Below are 17005 nucleotides of genomic sequence, written 5' to 3'. Positions count from 1 at the left end.
CACTTAGGACGGAAGAATCCAATGCACCGCTACAGACTAGGGACCGAATGGCTAGGCAGCAGTTCTGCGGAAAAGGACCTAGGGGTGACAGTGGACGAGAAGCTGGATATGAGTCAGCAGTGTGCCCTTGTTGCCAAGAAGGCCAATGGCATTTTGGGATGTATAAGTAGGGGCATAGCGAGCAGATCGAGGGACGTGATCGTTCCCCTCTATTGGACATTGGTGAGGCCTCATCTGGAGTACTGTGTCCAGTTTTGGGCCCCACACTACAAGAAGGATGTGGATAAATTGGAGAGAGTCCAGCGAAGGGCAACAAAAGTGATTAAGGGTCTAGAACACATGACTTATGAGGAGAGGCTGAGGGAGCTGGGATTGTTTAGCCTGCAGAAGAGAAGAATGAGGGGGGATTTGATAGCTGCTTTCAACTACCTGAAAGGGGGTTCCAAAGAGGATGGCTCTAGACTGTTCTCAATGGTAGCAGATGACAGAACGAGGAGTAATGGTCTCAAGTTGCAGTGGGGGAGGTTTAGATTGGATATTAGGAAAAACTTTTTCACTAAGAGGGTGGTGAAACACTGGAATGCGTTACCTAGGGAGGTGGTAGAATCTCCTTCCTTAGAGGTTTTAAGGTCAGGCTTGACAAAGCCCTGGCTGGGATGATTTAACTGGGAATTGGTCCTGCTTCGAGCAGGGGGTTGGACTAGATGACCTTCAGGGGTCCCTTCCAACCCTGATATTCTAAGATAGACAGACTTAAAAGGTTGTTAGTTGAGTTAACATTTCAGGAGTTCTGACCGGGTCCTGAAAAATCTCTGAAACAAAATCCCAGCTCCCTCGCTAGATGGAGTACTCACAAGGAGCGTAGAAAGGCAGGTGTGCATGCTGTCACAGGTTTGTCTCTGAGTGAGATGCTGCATGATTCCTTGCGCTGGCTCAGAAAGCAGAAATTACTGTTTCATAAATTCTTTCCTCTCTTCTCCATTCAAATTCCACTTTAAGTTGCTGTACTGCCCTGAAAGATCCCACCAGCCATTTAAAAGCTACCTCTCTATGCCTCCATTTCTCCATCTGTAAAATGGGGATAATGGTTCCTACCTCCTTTTTAAAGTGCTTAGCGATCTGATGTAAAGTGCTATATAAAAGCTGGATATTGTGGAATTTGGAATATGTAAAGAGGGTATTTGATTAGTTACAAAGGGGCTGTTAATCTAGTCAGTTTTCTACAGTTTAAATGTTTCGACGCTTTGTAATCATTTATCTCAGCAGTAGGAAAAATAACATTTCTGGCATGTGTAACTTTGAAGTGGTATGAACTGTTAGTGTTTTCTGAGTGGTTGGGAGTAAGCCTGCAGTGAGAAGCTTATAGCCTATATCGTTTAAACCACTGCAGTCCCCTATAAGTGCATCTTGGAGAGATTCAAACATGCTCCTTGTCTTCCTTTTAGAATTTGGGTCCTGCAGTCACACCCAGTGGTGTTGGAACAATTTTTATAGTGGGGGTGTTGAAAGCCATTGAACAAAACTGCAAACCCTGTATATGATGGAAACAACTTCAAGCCAGGGGGGTGCTGCCACACGCCTAGTTCCGGTGCCCCTGGTCCCACCATATCTATTTGCTGTGGTCTCATCAGATCCCACATGCTAGATAGGGTCAGGCCAATATAAATATGTGGACTGAAGACACAGGAGAAAACACTGAAGCTGCAGGAAATGTATGCTTTTAAATCATTATATGGCTTCTTTCCCTTCGCATCTGTAATGATGCAATCTCCCAACATAGCTGCAGATCTGAGTACCTGAATTCTCCTATAGTTTTGGTTAGATACAGTATTCTTGTTGTCCTATCCTATACTGCTAAGTAAGGTAGTTCACAACAGCCGCTGCCTTCCACTCTAGCGGTGTCAACGTGGTTAGAATCCTAAATGTGTTATATGGTAATGGTGTGTACATTTAATAAAATTTCTAAAGCATGTTAAGATCCTCGTGAAGAAAGGTGCTACATGTGACGAGTTTGTCTTTCTGCTATGAAGAAGAGAATGTTTGACTCTGAATTATCTTCATACCACCTTCCTTTCAAATTAAATCCTGTAATAGGATTTAACTCTACATGCTATTAATTGATTGATTCCTTGAAGCCTTTACAATAGCAGCGGAATTCTTCCATTTGCCTAGAAATTACTGCACTGAAATTATAGCTAAAATTGTATCAGGGGATGCATTTATTCTCCATTTCCTTTTTGTTTTGTACCTGGAAGCCTTGCAGAAATACACGCATACAACTATATAGAATTTTCAGATTACCCAAACAATTATTTTTTGAATATCTTATGGTGCTGCAATTTTGTTTCCCTCTATCATATAATTTGTAATGCTCATGGCAGCTAATTCTCCCATGCTTAATAGGTCAAATAATTGGCCAGTGCTTGATCACAGGGTTTTTCTTTCAACAAGTATTTTGCCGTCTCAACTGATTTGTTTTGGCTTACGTTTTGCAATATAGTTAGTAATAGTGGTAACAGTCTGTAGTCGCTACGCTGCACTCTGTGTCTGGTGAAAATCTGACCTACGGGCATTGCTGCGTTTACTAATGTGTGTGCTAGTTAGAGCACCTCACATCAAATTTTTCAACTAGATTTAGTTGAGATGTCCAGCTAGTGATACCACAACCAAGAAAGAAGTGTTTAAATAGTGGTTCATTCCTATGGCTGGCCCTCGGTGTTTCCTTTTCTGGTCCCCTGCAAATGGATGAGCAAAAAAAAAGTCCAAGCAAAGAGCAAAATTAAAGCCTGTATTTGGTGAATGCACACAACCCAGATGTTGATTTGCATGTGCTGGAAATTGGCACCCAGGGCAACTGGCCTCCTCACCCATCCCTCGGTGTACGTTGCACTACAGCTTGGTCCAAAGTTTGACTGGTAAATCTGTTTCCATTAGATGTGTGATGTTTTAGCAGAATAGTTACACTGGTAAAAGCGCTAATAGGGATGCAGACACAGTGGCATAACTTATTCCCTTGCCCATACGAAATTTGCTATGCTGCTGTAAGCACCTTTGAACTGATATAACTGAGTCTGCACTACGGGACTCAATCTAGGCTGATATAGTGAAAGTGGCACAACTTTCTAATATAGACAATCCCTTAGAGTCTGATCCTGAACACCCTCAATGCCTATGGAATTCCAGGTTCCCTAATAACACGAACTATAAATGTGAAGAAAAAGTATCAACTACCCGGTGCTCAAAATGACTGATCGGTGAATGTTTTCAACCTGAAATTCTCTTTCATGAACTTGGCTGTGTTATTTTAAGGCCTGGACAGGAATGTGTGTGAGGGGAGGGAGCGGACTGCGTACATAGAATCATAGAATATAAGGGTTGGAAGGGACCCCAGAAGGTCATCTAGTCCAACCCCCTGCTCGAAGCAGGACCAATTCCCAGTTAAATCATCCCAGCCAGGGCTTTGTCAAGCCTGACCTTAAAAACCTCTAAGGAAGGAGATTCTACCACCTCCCTAGGTAACGCATTCCAGTGTTTCACCACCCTCTTAGTGAAAAAGTTTTTCCTAATATCCAATCTAAACCTCCCCCACTGCAGCTTGAGACCATTACTCCTCGTTCTGTCATCTGCTACCATTGAGAACAGTCTAGAGCCATCCTCTTTGGAACCCCCTTTCAGGTAGTTGAAAGCAGCTATCAAATCCCCCCTCATTCTTCTCTTCTGCAGGCTAAACAATCCCAGCTCCCTCAGCCTCTCCTCATAACTCATGTGTTCCAGACCCCTAATCATTTTTGTTGCCCTTCGCTGGACTCTCTCCAATTTATCCACATCCTTCTTGAAGTGTGGGGCCCAAAACTGGACACAGTACTCCAGATGAGGCCTCACCAATGTCGAATAGAGGGGGACGATCACGTCCCTCGATCTGCTCGCTATGCCCCTACTTATACATCCCAAAATGCCATTGGCCTTCTTGGCAACAAGGGCACACTGCTGACTCATATCCAGCTTCTCGTCCACTGTCACCCCTAGGTCCTTTTCCGCAGAACTGCTGCCTAGCCATTCGGTCCCTAGTCTGTAGCTGTGCATTGGGTTCTTCCGTCCTAAGTGCAGGACCCTGCACTTATCCTTATTGAACCTCATCAGATTTCTTTTGGCCCAATCCTCCAATTTGTCTAGGTCCCTCTGTATCCTATCTCTCCCCTCCAGCGTATCTACCACTCCTCCCAGTTTAGTATCACCCGCAAATTTGCTGAGAGTGCAATCCACACCATCCTCCAGATCATTTATGAAGATATTGAACAAAACCGGCCCCAGGACCGACCCTTGGGGCACTCCACTTGATACCGGCTGCCAACTAGACATGGAGCCATTGATAACTACCCGTTGAGCCCGACAATCTAGCCAACTTTCTATCCACCTTATAGTCCATTCATCCAGCCCATACTTCCTTAACTTGCTGACAAGAATACTGTGGGAGACCGTGTCAAAAGCTTTGCTAAAGTCAAGAAACAATACATCCACTGCTTTCCCTTCATCCACAGAACCAGTAATCTCATCATAGAAGGCGATTAGATTAGTCAGGCATGACCTTCCCTTGGTGAATCCATGCTGGCTGTTCCTGATCACTTTCCTCTCATGCAAGTGCTTCAGGATTGATTCTTTGAGGACCTGCTCCATGATTTTTCCAGGGAGTGAAGTGAGGCTGACTGGCCTGTAGTTCCCAGGATCCTCCTTCTTCCCTTTTTTAAAGATTGGCACTACATTAGCCTTTTTCCAGTCATCCGGGACTTCCCCGGTTCGCCACGAGTTTTCAAAGATAATGGCCAATGGCTCTGCAATCACAGCCGCCAGTTCCTTCAGCACTCTCGGATGCAACTCGTCCGGCCCCATGGACTTGTGCACGTCCAGCTTTTCTAAATAGTCCCTTACCACCTCTATCTCCACAGAGGGCTGTCCATCTCTTCCCCATTTTGTGATGCCCAGCGTAGCAGTCTGGGAGCTGACCTTGTTAGTGAAAACAGAGGCAAAAAAAGCATTGAGTTCATTAGCTTTTTCCACATCCTCTGTCACTAGTTTGCCTCCCTCATTCAGTAAGGGGCCCACACATTCCTTGGCACATACCCTTGTGGAAAGCTGAAAGCCACTTTGGCACCTCAATGTACGTTTTCTCTTGCATGATGTAGAACAGTGGTTCTCAACCAGGGGTATGTGTACCCTAGGGGGTACGCAGAGGTCTTCCAGGGGGTACATCAACTCATCTCGAGATTTGCCTAATTTTACAACAGGCTAGATAAAAAGCACTGGCAAAGTCGGTACAAACTAAAATTTTATACAGACAATGACTTGTTTAATGTCAATAGAACACTTATTCTAACAGATTTATTTTACAATTAAGGTAAAAATGAGGAAGTCAGCAATTTTTCAGTAATAGTGTGCTGTGACACTCTTGTATTTTTAGGTCTGATTTTGTAAGCCAGCAGTTAAGTGAGGTGAAACTTGGGTGTATGTAAGACCAAATCAGACTCCTGAAAGGGGTACAGTAGTCTGGAAAGGTTGAGAGCCATGAATCGAGTGGTACAAAGCAGCCTGGAATCTGGCCTAATATGTCCAGCCTTACCCATTTTCTGCCAAGAGACAGATTCTGATTATGTTTACGCTGGTGTAAAGCCAGTGATAACTCCAGTGAAATCTATGGAATAACCCCGTTGTTAGACTCCTGAAGAGGAGATCACCATCTGACCCCAAGCAAGGAGGGTGAGCTCTATAATTAATAGCAGAATTCAGTGTCTCCAAAGCTTTTGTTCATCAGATCATTCTGCTAGTTGGCATCTGATCGTGCTCCTAGGCATGGTAGAATGGAGATCAGGCATGTAGTTCAGAGAGGGGTTCTGTTTGTGTTGCACTTGCTTTCATTTTTTCCCCTTAACATCTACCTGGCCTGATCTGTTTTACTCAGCTTATCTCTGGGGGAGCATTTGTGCTGCATAAAGGAGTTTCCAAGCAGGATAAAACTTGTTGTCATAGACTCTTTCATCGGAACAGACCCAGTGCTGCTATCCAAAGGTACAGCTGCCAGTTACGTATTTGTCTTGGTGGAGCTCAGTAGATCTGTGTGTTCACTTCGCCATTTGAAAGGAAATGGAAAAGGGAGGAGGTAAAGAGGAACATAGGAAGGCTGTTTTAGACCACAGAGATGCAAAGGGGAGGTGGTTGTGTCCTAAGGGAACAGAGCCAAGTGGAATCAAATGCTATAATCCTTCCCAATATGAGGGAAATACCCCACACTTCCCAATAGTGTTGAGTATCTGGCCGCCTTCTTATATTCTATAGTAGGGCTGATGAGCTTGACCCAGTAGCCTGCAGGAGCTTTAGGGCACCTTGGTGTTTTGGGATCCCGCAGGAGGAGAAGGTGGAGAGGAATACACGTTATTAGAAAATGAGGTTGGTTTTAGATCTGTTCAGAGCTCTCGTGGCTGAGCACTGCTGGGTGTGCACAAAAGACCTGTGGAATTGAAGACGTGAGAGTCTCACAAGTGGCATGGTTTCTAGAGTACTAGCTTAATTTGTTTTATATTTTAACTAAAAACTTAGGCCCCACTTCTGCGTGTCAGTAGAGCCCTGCACCAGTGTGAAGCCCCATTGAAATCTGCTGCTGGTCTGCAAAGACTCAAGACTCTGCTGGCATAGAACAGATTAGAGGAAGGGGGTTGTAGGGCTTGCCCACATAGTGGGCATTTTGTGGATTAAATTGGGCATGCTGTTGTGGAATAACTATTTTTGAAATAAGTGCGTCCTCACAGATGATGTGGATTTTTTTTAGCTACTTTCCTCTGAATTCGTGCATTCGCCTCCCACTGACTTGAAGAAATAAGTGCTCTGCGTTCTGGGAAGGCATCCTGTGGTGCTTTGGTCCACTGCTAGGCTCTATGCATTTTGGGATTCTTCTCATGGCATGTTGTGGGACACCGTCCAGAAACCGCTGGCATTCTGGGTCTTGAGATAACAGCGGCAAAGTCCTATAATTCCTCTGCTCACATCCCATCATTCAGCTGTTTGGTGAGTCTGCACATGGAGTCAAAGAGCATGAAGGAGGCATAGCTGGGCACTGGGGGCCAGGCACTTGTTAATGCATAGAGGTGAATGCACATGGTGACTGAATGCACCCTGTATTCAAACCCCACATGCAATTGTAATAATCTGCACAACAGATGCCTTGTAAGGTATCATTTGAGAACTAATTCTCAATAATAATTCACTGGTCAATATCACAGTAAAATGTGTGTGGCATGATATGTAAAGTTATGAATTTTGCTGCCTGGCTCTCTCACGGAATCTCACGGAAGGTTGCTGATCTATTAGAGAGCATACTTGTTTTAAGTCATGCAATGTTCCGTTATAAAGTTGTTTGGCTCGCCCCACTCTGCTTGCCCAGTGTTCCTGCTGGGAAGCTGGGTCAGGGTGCGGGGGCTTGCCCCATTGCTTCAGCCTCTGCGCCCCAACCCCGCTTCCCTGCAGGAGGGCCAGGCAGGCGGAGCGGGACAAGCCCCCTGTGCCCTGACCCCGCTACACCCCTGCCTCAACCAAGCTTCACAATATCATTGGTGAGTACAGTATTAAATTGTTTAAAATTATTTAAAACTTAGTGTATATTTATATAATCTCCTTTATCTAGTGAAAAAAAATTCCCTGGAACCTAACCCTCCATTTACATTCATTCTTAGGGGGAAATTGAATTCGCTTAGCATCATTTCGCTGAAAGTAGCATTTTTCAGGAACATAACTGTAACGTTAAGTGAGAAGTTACAGTAGTTACAAAATACCCCCACTTTCTGTCACAGATGAAACCTTCACGTGCAGGTTCCGCAGTCAAAGCTGGCAAAAGGAAGGGGATGAAGAAAGGTCGTGTGCTTAAAGCACAGGACTAAGAGTCAGCAGCTATGTGGGTTCTGTTTTCAGCTCTGTTTTTGTCTCTCCCACAGATTCTCTGTTCTGCCTCGGGTAAGTCACATAGGCCAGAATGCACAAAAGGAGTTAGGTGCCCAAGGCCCCATTGTACCTGCCCAAGTCCTGGTTTCAGCATCTCTGTGACGCCCAAAACGTTCCGCCTAACCCTCGGAAGGAGAAGCTGGCGGTGCCACTGCCCCCCTTCTAACTTTCAGCTCCGTGGTCCACTCTGGTACGTACTCAAACAGTCACAGAGCCAGAGAGACGCTGCAGTTGGGTGGAGCAGTCAGCTGGGTGCTGGGAGACCCTGGCTCCAATCACTTTCCTTCTTTTTTCCTCACAGTGCAGCAGCTTCACTTGGATAGACCGAGGGAGCCCCCATCTGACTATCTCATATTCAGTGGTTACAGCACTCTGCTGAGAGACGTAGGAGACCTATGTTCAAATCCTTCCTCCCCCTGTGCCTGTGTGATGTGGGAATTGAACCTGGGTCTCCCCACATCCTAGGAGAGTGTGCTCACTATGGGGCTAAATGTTACCAGGTGGGTACAGCTAATGCCACCTCCAGCCGTTTTATACAGAGTGGGGCAGGCACCTAACTCATTCTGGTAAGAAACATAAGTTGCCTGACTCCAGAGGAGCAGTTCCCAAAGCTAGCTGCCTATCTCCGGTGGGGGCTGAAGGGCCATTTCTCCTCAGCATCACCCATTGGCCAGCGTAGGTGGCTCCCTGCTTCTCGCACTGGCTTTGGTGGATCACAATCTAAGGTGCCTATCTCCCTCTATTCCTTTGATAGATCCTCAGGTGCCTAACTCAGGCTTTGTGAATCACAGCGATTTTCAAGGGGCCCGAAAGTTTCTAGGTGCTCAGCATCACAATGCCTAACTCCTTTTGTGCAGCCAGATCATACCCTTTCTGGGTCTCCAGTTCCTCATCTCTCAACTAGGGATAAAACCTTTGTCTCTCTCTCCGGAGCCTGTGAGGATAAATCCATTTCTGTAGGTGGAGTACGCATTATACTATTGCCTGTATCGATTCTGTAAGATGCAGTGAGGGAATAGCTACAGGGTCAGCCCTGTATATATGTAGAATACCTCCTTTCTGATGTACATGCAGACACAAAGGGAAACTGATAATTATGCAAATGTTAGTGAATATACTGTATTTCATTATCTCAAATTGTTCACAGCAAAAGTGGAATCCCTTCAGAGAATAGGTGAACTGATGGATGAATGTGAATTTCTTTAAATGTAAATGTGTCTGTTTCCAAAAGCGTCTCTGGTCACTTAGTTAAAAACAGGCTTTCACGGGGGAAATGATGTATTTCTTCTGTCTCCTCTGTGACTTGGCCACTGGTGCTATATACAGCCAGCCCTGTTAATAGGAAATATGAAAGGAGCAGGTGTGTAGTAGAGGGAATATCAAGGACTTCAACATGCCCAACCCCACTGCAGATGAGAAAGAGAGCATACCTCAGCACATTAATCTGCATTCCAGTGAAGTCACCTGTTTGTTTTTCTTTTTTTTTTTACTGTATTGCACTTCCTGCATCTAGAAGGACATTTACAGCATGCAAGCAAAGTCCTCACTGCAACTAATTTTCCTATTACCTGAAAAACACATGATTTATCAGTGCGTTGGTAAAGGGCTCAGTTACCTTTGAACCAGTTAGTATTTTCTGGATTATACATTGCACTGATTTAATCTTCGTAGTAAGTCTGTAATAGCGACAGCAATACCCCCTGTCCAGTGAAAATCTAACTTTTGGGTCATTGTACGGCAGCACTTTCTGTTAATGCTAAGGTATTGGGTGTATGCTAGCTACAGTGCTCTTCACACACATTTTACAGCTGGATTTGGTTTAAATGGTCTCCTTCCGACTTCACACGACTTAGCACCTTGCAGGATCAGATGGTACAAAAAAACCCTTCCCCTACAAGGTGAGGCACCGGCGTCCGCGCGGGATGAGCCAGGCCGCCCCCCGCCCGCCCGCTCGCTCGCTCATCGCGGCAGGGTAACCCACAGGAGCGCGGCCGCGCCGCCCGCCGCCTCCGACCGGGACCCGAAGCGAGCTGGAAGCGGGGCCTGCCCGCCAAGGGCCCCGGCCGGGCCCCGCGTGCCCGTGAGCGGCGGGGGCGGCGGCGCCCGCCCCGCCCGGCCCCGCCCCCCGTTGGGTCGCCTGGCGGCCGGCGCCGGGGGCTGTGTCAGAGCCTGCGGTTGCGGCGCTGAGGCAGCATCGTCGTGAGTCCGCTCCGCCGCCGCCTTCGCCCCGCGACTCTTCCCGCCGCCGCCGCCGCCGCCATGGTCTCGGGCCCGCGCTGCCCGCCGGGCCTCTGGGGGCTCCTGGCGCTGCTGCTGCTGCCGCTGCCCGGGGCTCGCGGTGAGTGTGGGCGGGGGGGCCCAGGCGGCCCCTGCCCGGGCACAGAGTCCTCCCGGTCTCTCCCCCCCTCCATCGGTGCACGGCGCCCCCGGGCCTCCCCGTCCGGCCCCTCAGCCCGGGCTGCGTCGAGCTCGGCCCGCGGGGGGAGGAGGGGGCGAGGGGGCCCGAGCCGCGCGGCAGCGACAGGTGCCCGCTGCCCCAGCCCGGCCCCTGGGGCGAGCCCCGCACCTCTGCGAGCCTCGAGCCCCCGCGAGCGCTTCTGCCTGGGGGCTAAACTCTGTCCCGCTGGTGGGAGTGTTAAGGCCCGGGGGCGGCGGCTGGGGGTGTCTCCTGTCGGTGGTTGGAGGCGGGCGTGGGGTGGGGGGGAGAAAAAGCCCCTTCGAAGAGCGGGTAAAGGTGCTGGAGCTGGCCAGCTTCAGTAAAACGAAGTGTGGGGCATAAGACTCCTAAAGACTGTCAAATGAGCAAGTTCCCCTGTTATAGCCTTAGCTTTGTGACTGTACAGACAGAGATATAAAAACTTTGTTAAAGCTAATGTTAAAATGATGTAATACACAGGGTAAGACAAGTGTGTCTGTATATCTGGGTATAATGCTTAAATTATCCAAAAGTACAAAATTTGGTTTGAAAGTCATAAGGTACATATAGTAGATAATCTGCAGTGTCCCAAATTAAGGTTCACGTATTCACATCCAGTTATTTGGGTACATCACTCCTAAAAGGTTATAGGAAGAGGAGCTTGTGGAAAGCAAATATAGTAATGAGTGAAGATTGTCCCTCAGTCATTGAGAATTTGGGGTCAGTTGCCACTTAGAAAATACAATACAGTACATCAGGAAGCTTTTCAGTTACTTTCCCCACTTTGCTTCTCATTAGCACCTGTCCATGCATCACATGACAAATATGAAAGTTACCTGTCTCAGAGATGGCTTTCCGCCAGCTGTTCTCACTTGTTCTAATGCCAGACATGTTTCGTGTATTCTTCTGTAGATTGCTATCTTAGTCTCCTTTGCCTCCTTATTAAGGATCTACAATCTATCCTGAAGGATGACCCAACACTCTCACAAATCTTGGGAGACAGGCCAGTCCTTGCCTACAGACAGCCCCCGAACCTGAAGCGAATACTCACCAACAACCACATACCACACAACAGAACCACTAACCCAGGAACTTATCCTTGCAACAAAGCCCGTTGCCAACTGTGCCCACATATCTATTCAGGGGACACCATCACAGGGCCTAATAACATCAGCCACACAATCAGAGGCTCGTTCACCTGCACATCCACCAATGTGATATATGCCATCATGTGCCAGCAATGCCCCTCTGCCATGTACATTGGTCAAACTGGACAGTCTCTACGTAAAAGAATAAATGGACACAAATCAGATGTCAAGAATTATAACATTCATAAGCCAGTCGGAGAACACTTCAATCTCTCTGGTCACATGATTACAGACATGAAAGTTGCGATATTACAACAGAAAAACTTCAAAACCAGACTCCAGCGAGAGACTGCTGAATTGGAATTCATTTGCAAATTGGATACAATTAACTTAGGCTTGAACAGAGACTGGGAGTGGCTAAGTCATTATGCAAGGTAACTTGTTCCCCCCCCCCCCCCTTGACGTTCTTGTTAAACCCTGAATTTGTGCTGGAGATGGCCCACCTTGATTATCATACACATTGTAAGGAGAGTGATCGCTTTAGATAAGCTATTACCAGCAGGAGAGTGGGGTGGGGTGGGGTGGGGGGAGAGAAAACCTTTTGTAGTGGTAAACACCCATTTTTTCATGGTTTGTATGTATAAGAACATCTTCTGTATTTTCCACGGTATGCATCCGACAAAATGAGCTGTAGCTCACGAAAGCTTATGCTCAAATAAATTGGTTAGTCTCTAAGGTGCCACAAGTCCTCCTTTTCTTTATGCGAATACAGACTAACACGGCTGTCACTCTGAAACCTTCTTTCATGTCACTCTGTATGGTTGCAACCCTCTCTCTAAAACCTGTGGGTGGAGCAGTGTCTTGTTTTGCACAATATACTTACCCTACGTTACTGGGTGCAGTAACGGTGATGTATACATGGTAAACTTTAATGTACTGCAGTTTTGTATCAAGCCCATTCAGTAAACTAGCTTCAAGGCTCTAATGAAAACACGTACCTCCAAATTGTCCCCAATAAAATCATATGTGGCTTCTCAAAAACTAGTATTCTGTTACAACAGACTACTGAATATCTTTCATAGTTAACTTTTTCCCTTCCTTGTCTGTCTCTCTTGCTAGGCACTTGTGATTCTCCTCCAAGGTTGCATTTTGCTGAGCTGCCTGGGGTCGTGAACAATTCCTATCCTGTTGGGACCAAACTGAAATACTCCTGTCGCCCAGGATACATTTTGAGCTCTGGAAAGTCTCGTTTTGTTACATGTCTTGAAAATTCAAAATGGTCAGTAGAAGCTGAGTTTTGTGAAGGTGAGTATCTTTGTTGCTTTTCCATTTCAATTGATGAGCAAGCCATCTTGACACAGTTAGGAATCTCTCTTCTGTTGGCATATGAAAAGAAGGCAACTCCCATCTTTTCCTGTGCTGTGTATTTATACCTCTCTACTGTATTTTCCACTCCATGCAGCTGATACAGTCAGTTTTAGCCCACGAAGGTTTATGCCCAAGTTAATTTGTTGGTCTCTAAGGTGCCACAAGGACTTCGAGTTGTTTTTGCTGATACAGATTAACACAGCTACTGCTCTGAAACCTGCTACAAATAAGTAAAACACTTTGGTGTGCTAAGTGTCTGTCCTTTTTGAAACATTGTAGTTGCTGTATCCCTGATAACGAAATATCCTGAATTCACTGTACTAAAAGTAAACCCAGTATTGAATAATGTCTCATAGAATATCAGAGTTGGAAGGGACCTGTGTTACAAACTTGGTCAAAATAGTAATTCATAACAAAATTTAGAGAATTCTCCTCTTGGCTTCATTGCTAAGAGTACGATAAGATTTTTGCAAGTTTTCTCCTCTCAAGACTATAGATGCTATATTCCATGTAACTAGTAAGGATATCTACAGTTGGATGCTAATGAAACTTAACTCTGCCTTCTTGTGTATATGTTTTAAATTATGACTGAATTTGTTGTATTGAATACTGATGAGACTTCCTTGATTAGCCTCAGACTCACCTACTCTGGCCTGCTGGCTTGAGAAAATACTTTAAATATAGGCCCTGATTCAGCAAAACACTTAGTGCATTCTTAAGTCCCACTGACTTCAGCGGGCCTTGTTTTACTGAATCGATCAGGCCTTAGTAAAGAGGTCACAATTTTTACATGCCTTGTCTGCATTGAGAGATTTTTCCCAGTGCAGTCATAAAAAGTGCCAACGTTATCTTTGCATGGATTTAGTATATCTGTATCAAACTCCATATAGATATGGTGAATTTTTGAAACAGTTCATTTTTCGTGGGAATAAGTCTACTGCGGGAGAAAGCATCACAAATAACTCTCATAGAAGCAGAGAAAAGCTCTTCCACTGAGCTTGACTGAGGAACATGCAGTTTTTAGCTGTCTAAAATCAGGATTCACATAGTAAGAAAACGACTAACAAATATTTACCAAACGCAAAACAAGCCTGTGGAACGTTCTGCTACAAAATGGAGGCGAAGAACGTGGCAGGATTCAAAAAAGGATGAGACACTTAGAACCTGGTCCGGCAAACACAACTGTGCTTAATATTGCCCGTGTGAATAGTCCGCTGCTTCGTAGAGTTTAATGCTAGAAGGGATTGTTACATCACAGGCGACTTACATGTCACCAAGTTATCCCTTTTCTGAGGCCAAAAACTTGTATTTGACGAAAGCATATCTTCGAGAAGGACATCCAGTCTTGATTTATAGACTTGCAGAGACTGAGAATCTGCCATTGCCTCTGGTAATTTGTTCCAATGGTTAGTCACCCTCATATTAAACACTTCCGCCTTATTTCCATTTTGAATTTGTCTGGCTTGACTTTCCAGCTCTTGGTTCTTGTTCCGCTCTTCTCTGCTAGATTAAAGAGCCCTTTAGTAGCTGGTATCTTCTCCTTGTGAAGGTCCTCAGATGCTGTAATCAGGTAGGCTCACAGTCTCTCGACAAGCTAAACAGACTGAGCTCTTTAAGTCTCTCACTATAAGGCATTTTCTCAGGCCAGTGAATAGCTTTTAGTGGCTCTTCTCTGCACCATCTGTAATTTTTCAACACCATTTTAAAAAAGGGGACACCACACCTGGGTACAGTATTCCCGTACGGGTCTCGGCAATGCTGTATACAGCATTGCTATCATCTCCCTACTTCTTCTTCCCTGTTCATAGAATCCTAGAATATCAGGGTTGGAAGGGACCTCAGGAGGTCATCTAGTCCAACCCTCTGCTCAAAGCAGGACCAATCCCCAACTAAATCATCCCAGCCAGGGCTTTGTCAAGCCTGACCTTAAAAACGTCAAAGGAAGGAGGTTCCACCACCTCCCTAGGTAACGCATTCCAGTGTTTCACCACCCTCCTAGTGAAAAAGTTTTTCCTAATATCCAACCTAAACCTCCCCCACTGCAACTTGAGACCATTGCTCCTCGTTCTGTCATCCACTACCACTGAGAACAGTCTAGATCCATCCTCTTTGGAACCCCCTTTCAGGCAGTTGACAGCAGCTGTCAAATCCTCCCTCATTCTTCTCTTCCGCAGACTAAACAATCCCAGTTCCCCCAGCCTCTCCTCCTAAGTCATGTGTTCCAGTCCCCTAATCATTTTTGTTGCCCTCCGCTGGACGTTTTCCAATTTTTCCACATCCTTCTTGTAGCGTCGGGCCCAAAACTGGACACAGTACTCCAGATGAGGCCCCACTAATGCCGAATAGAGGGGAACGATCACGTCCCTCGATATGCTGGCAATGCCCCTACTTATACATCCCAAAATGCCATTGGCCTTCTTGGCAACAAGGGCACACTGTTGACTCGTATCCAGCTTCTCGTCCACTGTAACCCCTAGGTCCTTTTCTGCAGAACTGCTGCCGAGCCATTCGGTCCCTAGTCTGTAGCGGTGCAAGGGATTCTTCAGTCCTAAGTGCAGGACTTTGCACTTGTCCTTGTTGAACCTCCTCAGATTTCTTTTGGCCCAATCCTCTAATTTGTCTAGAGCCCTCTGTATCCTATCCCTACCTTCCAGCGTATCTACCTCTCCTCCCAGTTTAGTGTCATCTGCAAACTTGCTGAGGGTGCAATCCACCCCATCCTCCAGATCATTAATGAAGACATTGAACAAAACCGGCCCGAGGACCGACCCTTGGGGCACTCCACTTGATACTGGGTGCCAACTAGACATGGAGCCATTGATCGCTACCCGTTGAGCCCGACAATCTAGCCAGCTTTCTATCCACCTTATAGTCCATTCATCCAGCCCATACTTCTTTAACTTCCTGGCAAGAATACTGTGGGAGACCGTGTCAAAAGCTTTGCCAAAGTCCAGGAACAACACGTCCACTGCTTTCCCCTCATCCACGGAGCCAGTTATCTCGTCATAGAAGGTAATTAGATTATTCAGGCATGACTTGCCCTTGGTGAATCCATGCTGACTGTTCCTGATCACTTTCCTCTCCTCTAAGTGCTTCAGAATTGATTCCTTGAGGACCTGCTCCAAGATTTTTCCAGGGACTGAGGTGAAGCTGACTGGCCTGTAGTTCCCAGGATCCTCCTCCTTCACATTTTTAAAGATGGCCACTTCATTAGCCTTTTTCCAGTTGTCCGGGACCTCCGCCGATTGCCATGAGTTTTCAAAGATGATGGCCAGTGGCTCTGCAATCACATCTGTGAATACATCAAGGATCGTATTAGCCCTTTTTTCTATAGGATTGCAGTGGGAGCTTCAGTTGATTGTCTGCTGTGATCTCAATCCTTTTCAGACTGGCTCCTTCCCAGAATATAGTTTCCCCGTTCTCTAGGAACAGCCTGCATTTCTTGTGCCTGGATGTATAATTTTGCGTTATACGGTACTAGAATGAATTTTGTTTGAACGGACAGAGGGAGTGCAGATTGCTTTGTAGGACTCCCCCAGTCTGTGTCACCTGCAAATTTTGTCAGGAGTGATTTTTGTTTACTTCCACTCAACTGATTAAAATGTTGAATAGCAGCAGGTCTAGGACCGATACCTGCAGAATTCCACTAGAAACAGGTTTGTTTGATAATGATTCCCACTGATGTGACTGCTCCTGGAGATGTCAGTTAGCCAGTTCTTGTCTGCAGTGGTGTTGCAGCCGTGTCAATCCCAAGATATTAGCGAGACAAAGTGGGTGAGATAATATCATTTATTGGACCAACTTCTGTTGGTGAGAGAGACGAGCTTTCGAGCTTACACACCATTCTTCTTGGTCTCAGAAATGTATTCCAAACCTGAAGACTAGCTCTGTGTAGGGTCGAAAGTTTCGCACCCACAGAAGTTGGTTCAGTAAAAGATATTGCCTCACCCTCTTAGCCAATTCTTAGTCCATTTAAGTTGTGCTCTATTGATACTGAAGTGTTAATTTTTTATTTAGAATGTTGTGTGGTACTAAGTCAAACAGCTTACAAAAGTCTAGGCATATTACATCAGTTACTTTTATCAAACATCTTTGTAACTTCAAAGAACGACAGAGGTTTATCAGAGAAATCTGATTTTCCATAAAACCA

At 45.9% G+C, this 17005-nt stretch overlaps 1 protein-coding gene and 1 long non-coding RNA gene across 6 annotated transcripts in view; one reads left to right on the top strand and one right to left on the bottom strand.

The window, feature by feature from the left end:
- Window positions 1-9088: 9088 nt before the first annotated feature.
- On the bottom strand, window positions 9089-11318 carry LOC142069759 (uncharacterized). The gene is made up of 2 exons (XR_012665715.1): window positions 11236-11318; window positions 9089-9315 (listed from the first exon to the last, which is right to left on the bottom strand). It is a non-coding gene; the product is annotated as an uncharacterized LOC142069759 (long non-coding RNA).
- The window catches only part of LOC142069757 (C4b-binding protein alpha chain-like), a 28660-nt gene continuing 21376 nt past the window's right edge, over window positions 9722-17005 (top strand). For 4 of the 5 annotated variants that reach the window (XM_075122043.1, XM_075122040.1, XM_075122039.1 and 1 more), the window contains exons 1-2: window positions 9722-9881; window positions 12607-12792. In XM_075122043.1, the coding sequence (XP_074978144.1) occupies window positions 9737-9881; window positions 12607-12792 (331 nt within the window). In that variant the 5' untranslated portion in view covers window positions 9722-9736. Of the gene's footprint in view, window positions 9882-10161; window positions 10322-12606; window positions 12793-17005 lie in introns of those variants that run through there. The other variant, XM_075122041.1, reaches the window with a different exon arrangement.

This window comes from Caretta caretta, chromosome 21, assembly GCF_965140235.1.
Source record: "Caretta caretta isolate rCarCar2 chromosome 21, rCarCar1.hap1, whole genome shotgun sequence".
Lineage (NCBI taxonomy): Eukaryota > Metazoa > Chordata > Testudines > Cheloniidae > Caretta > Caretta caretta.
Note: the sequence above shows the minus strand (reverse complement) of the source record. Positions and strands in the feature narration are given on the sequence as shown.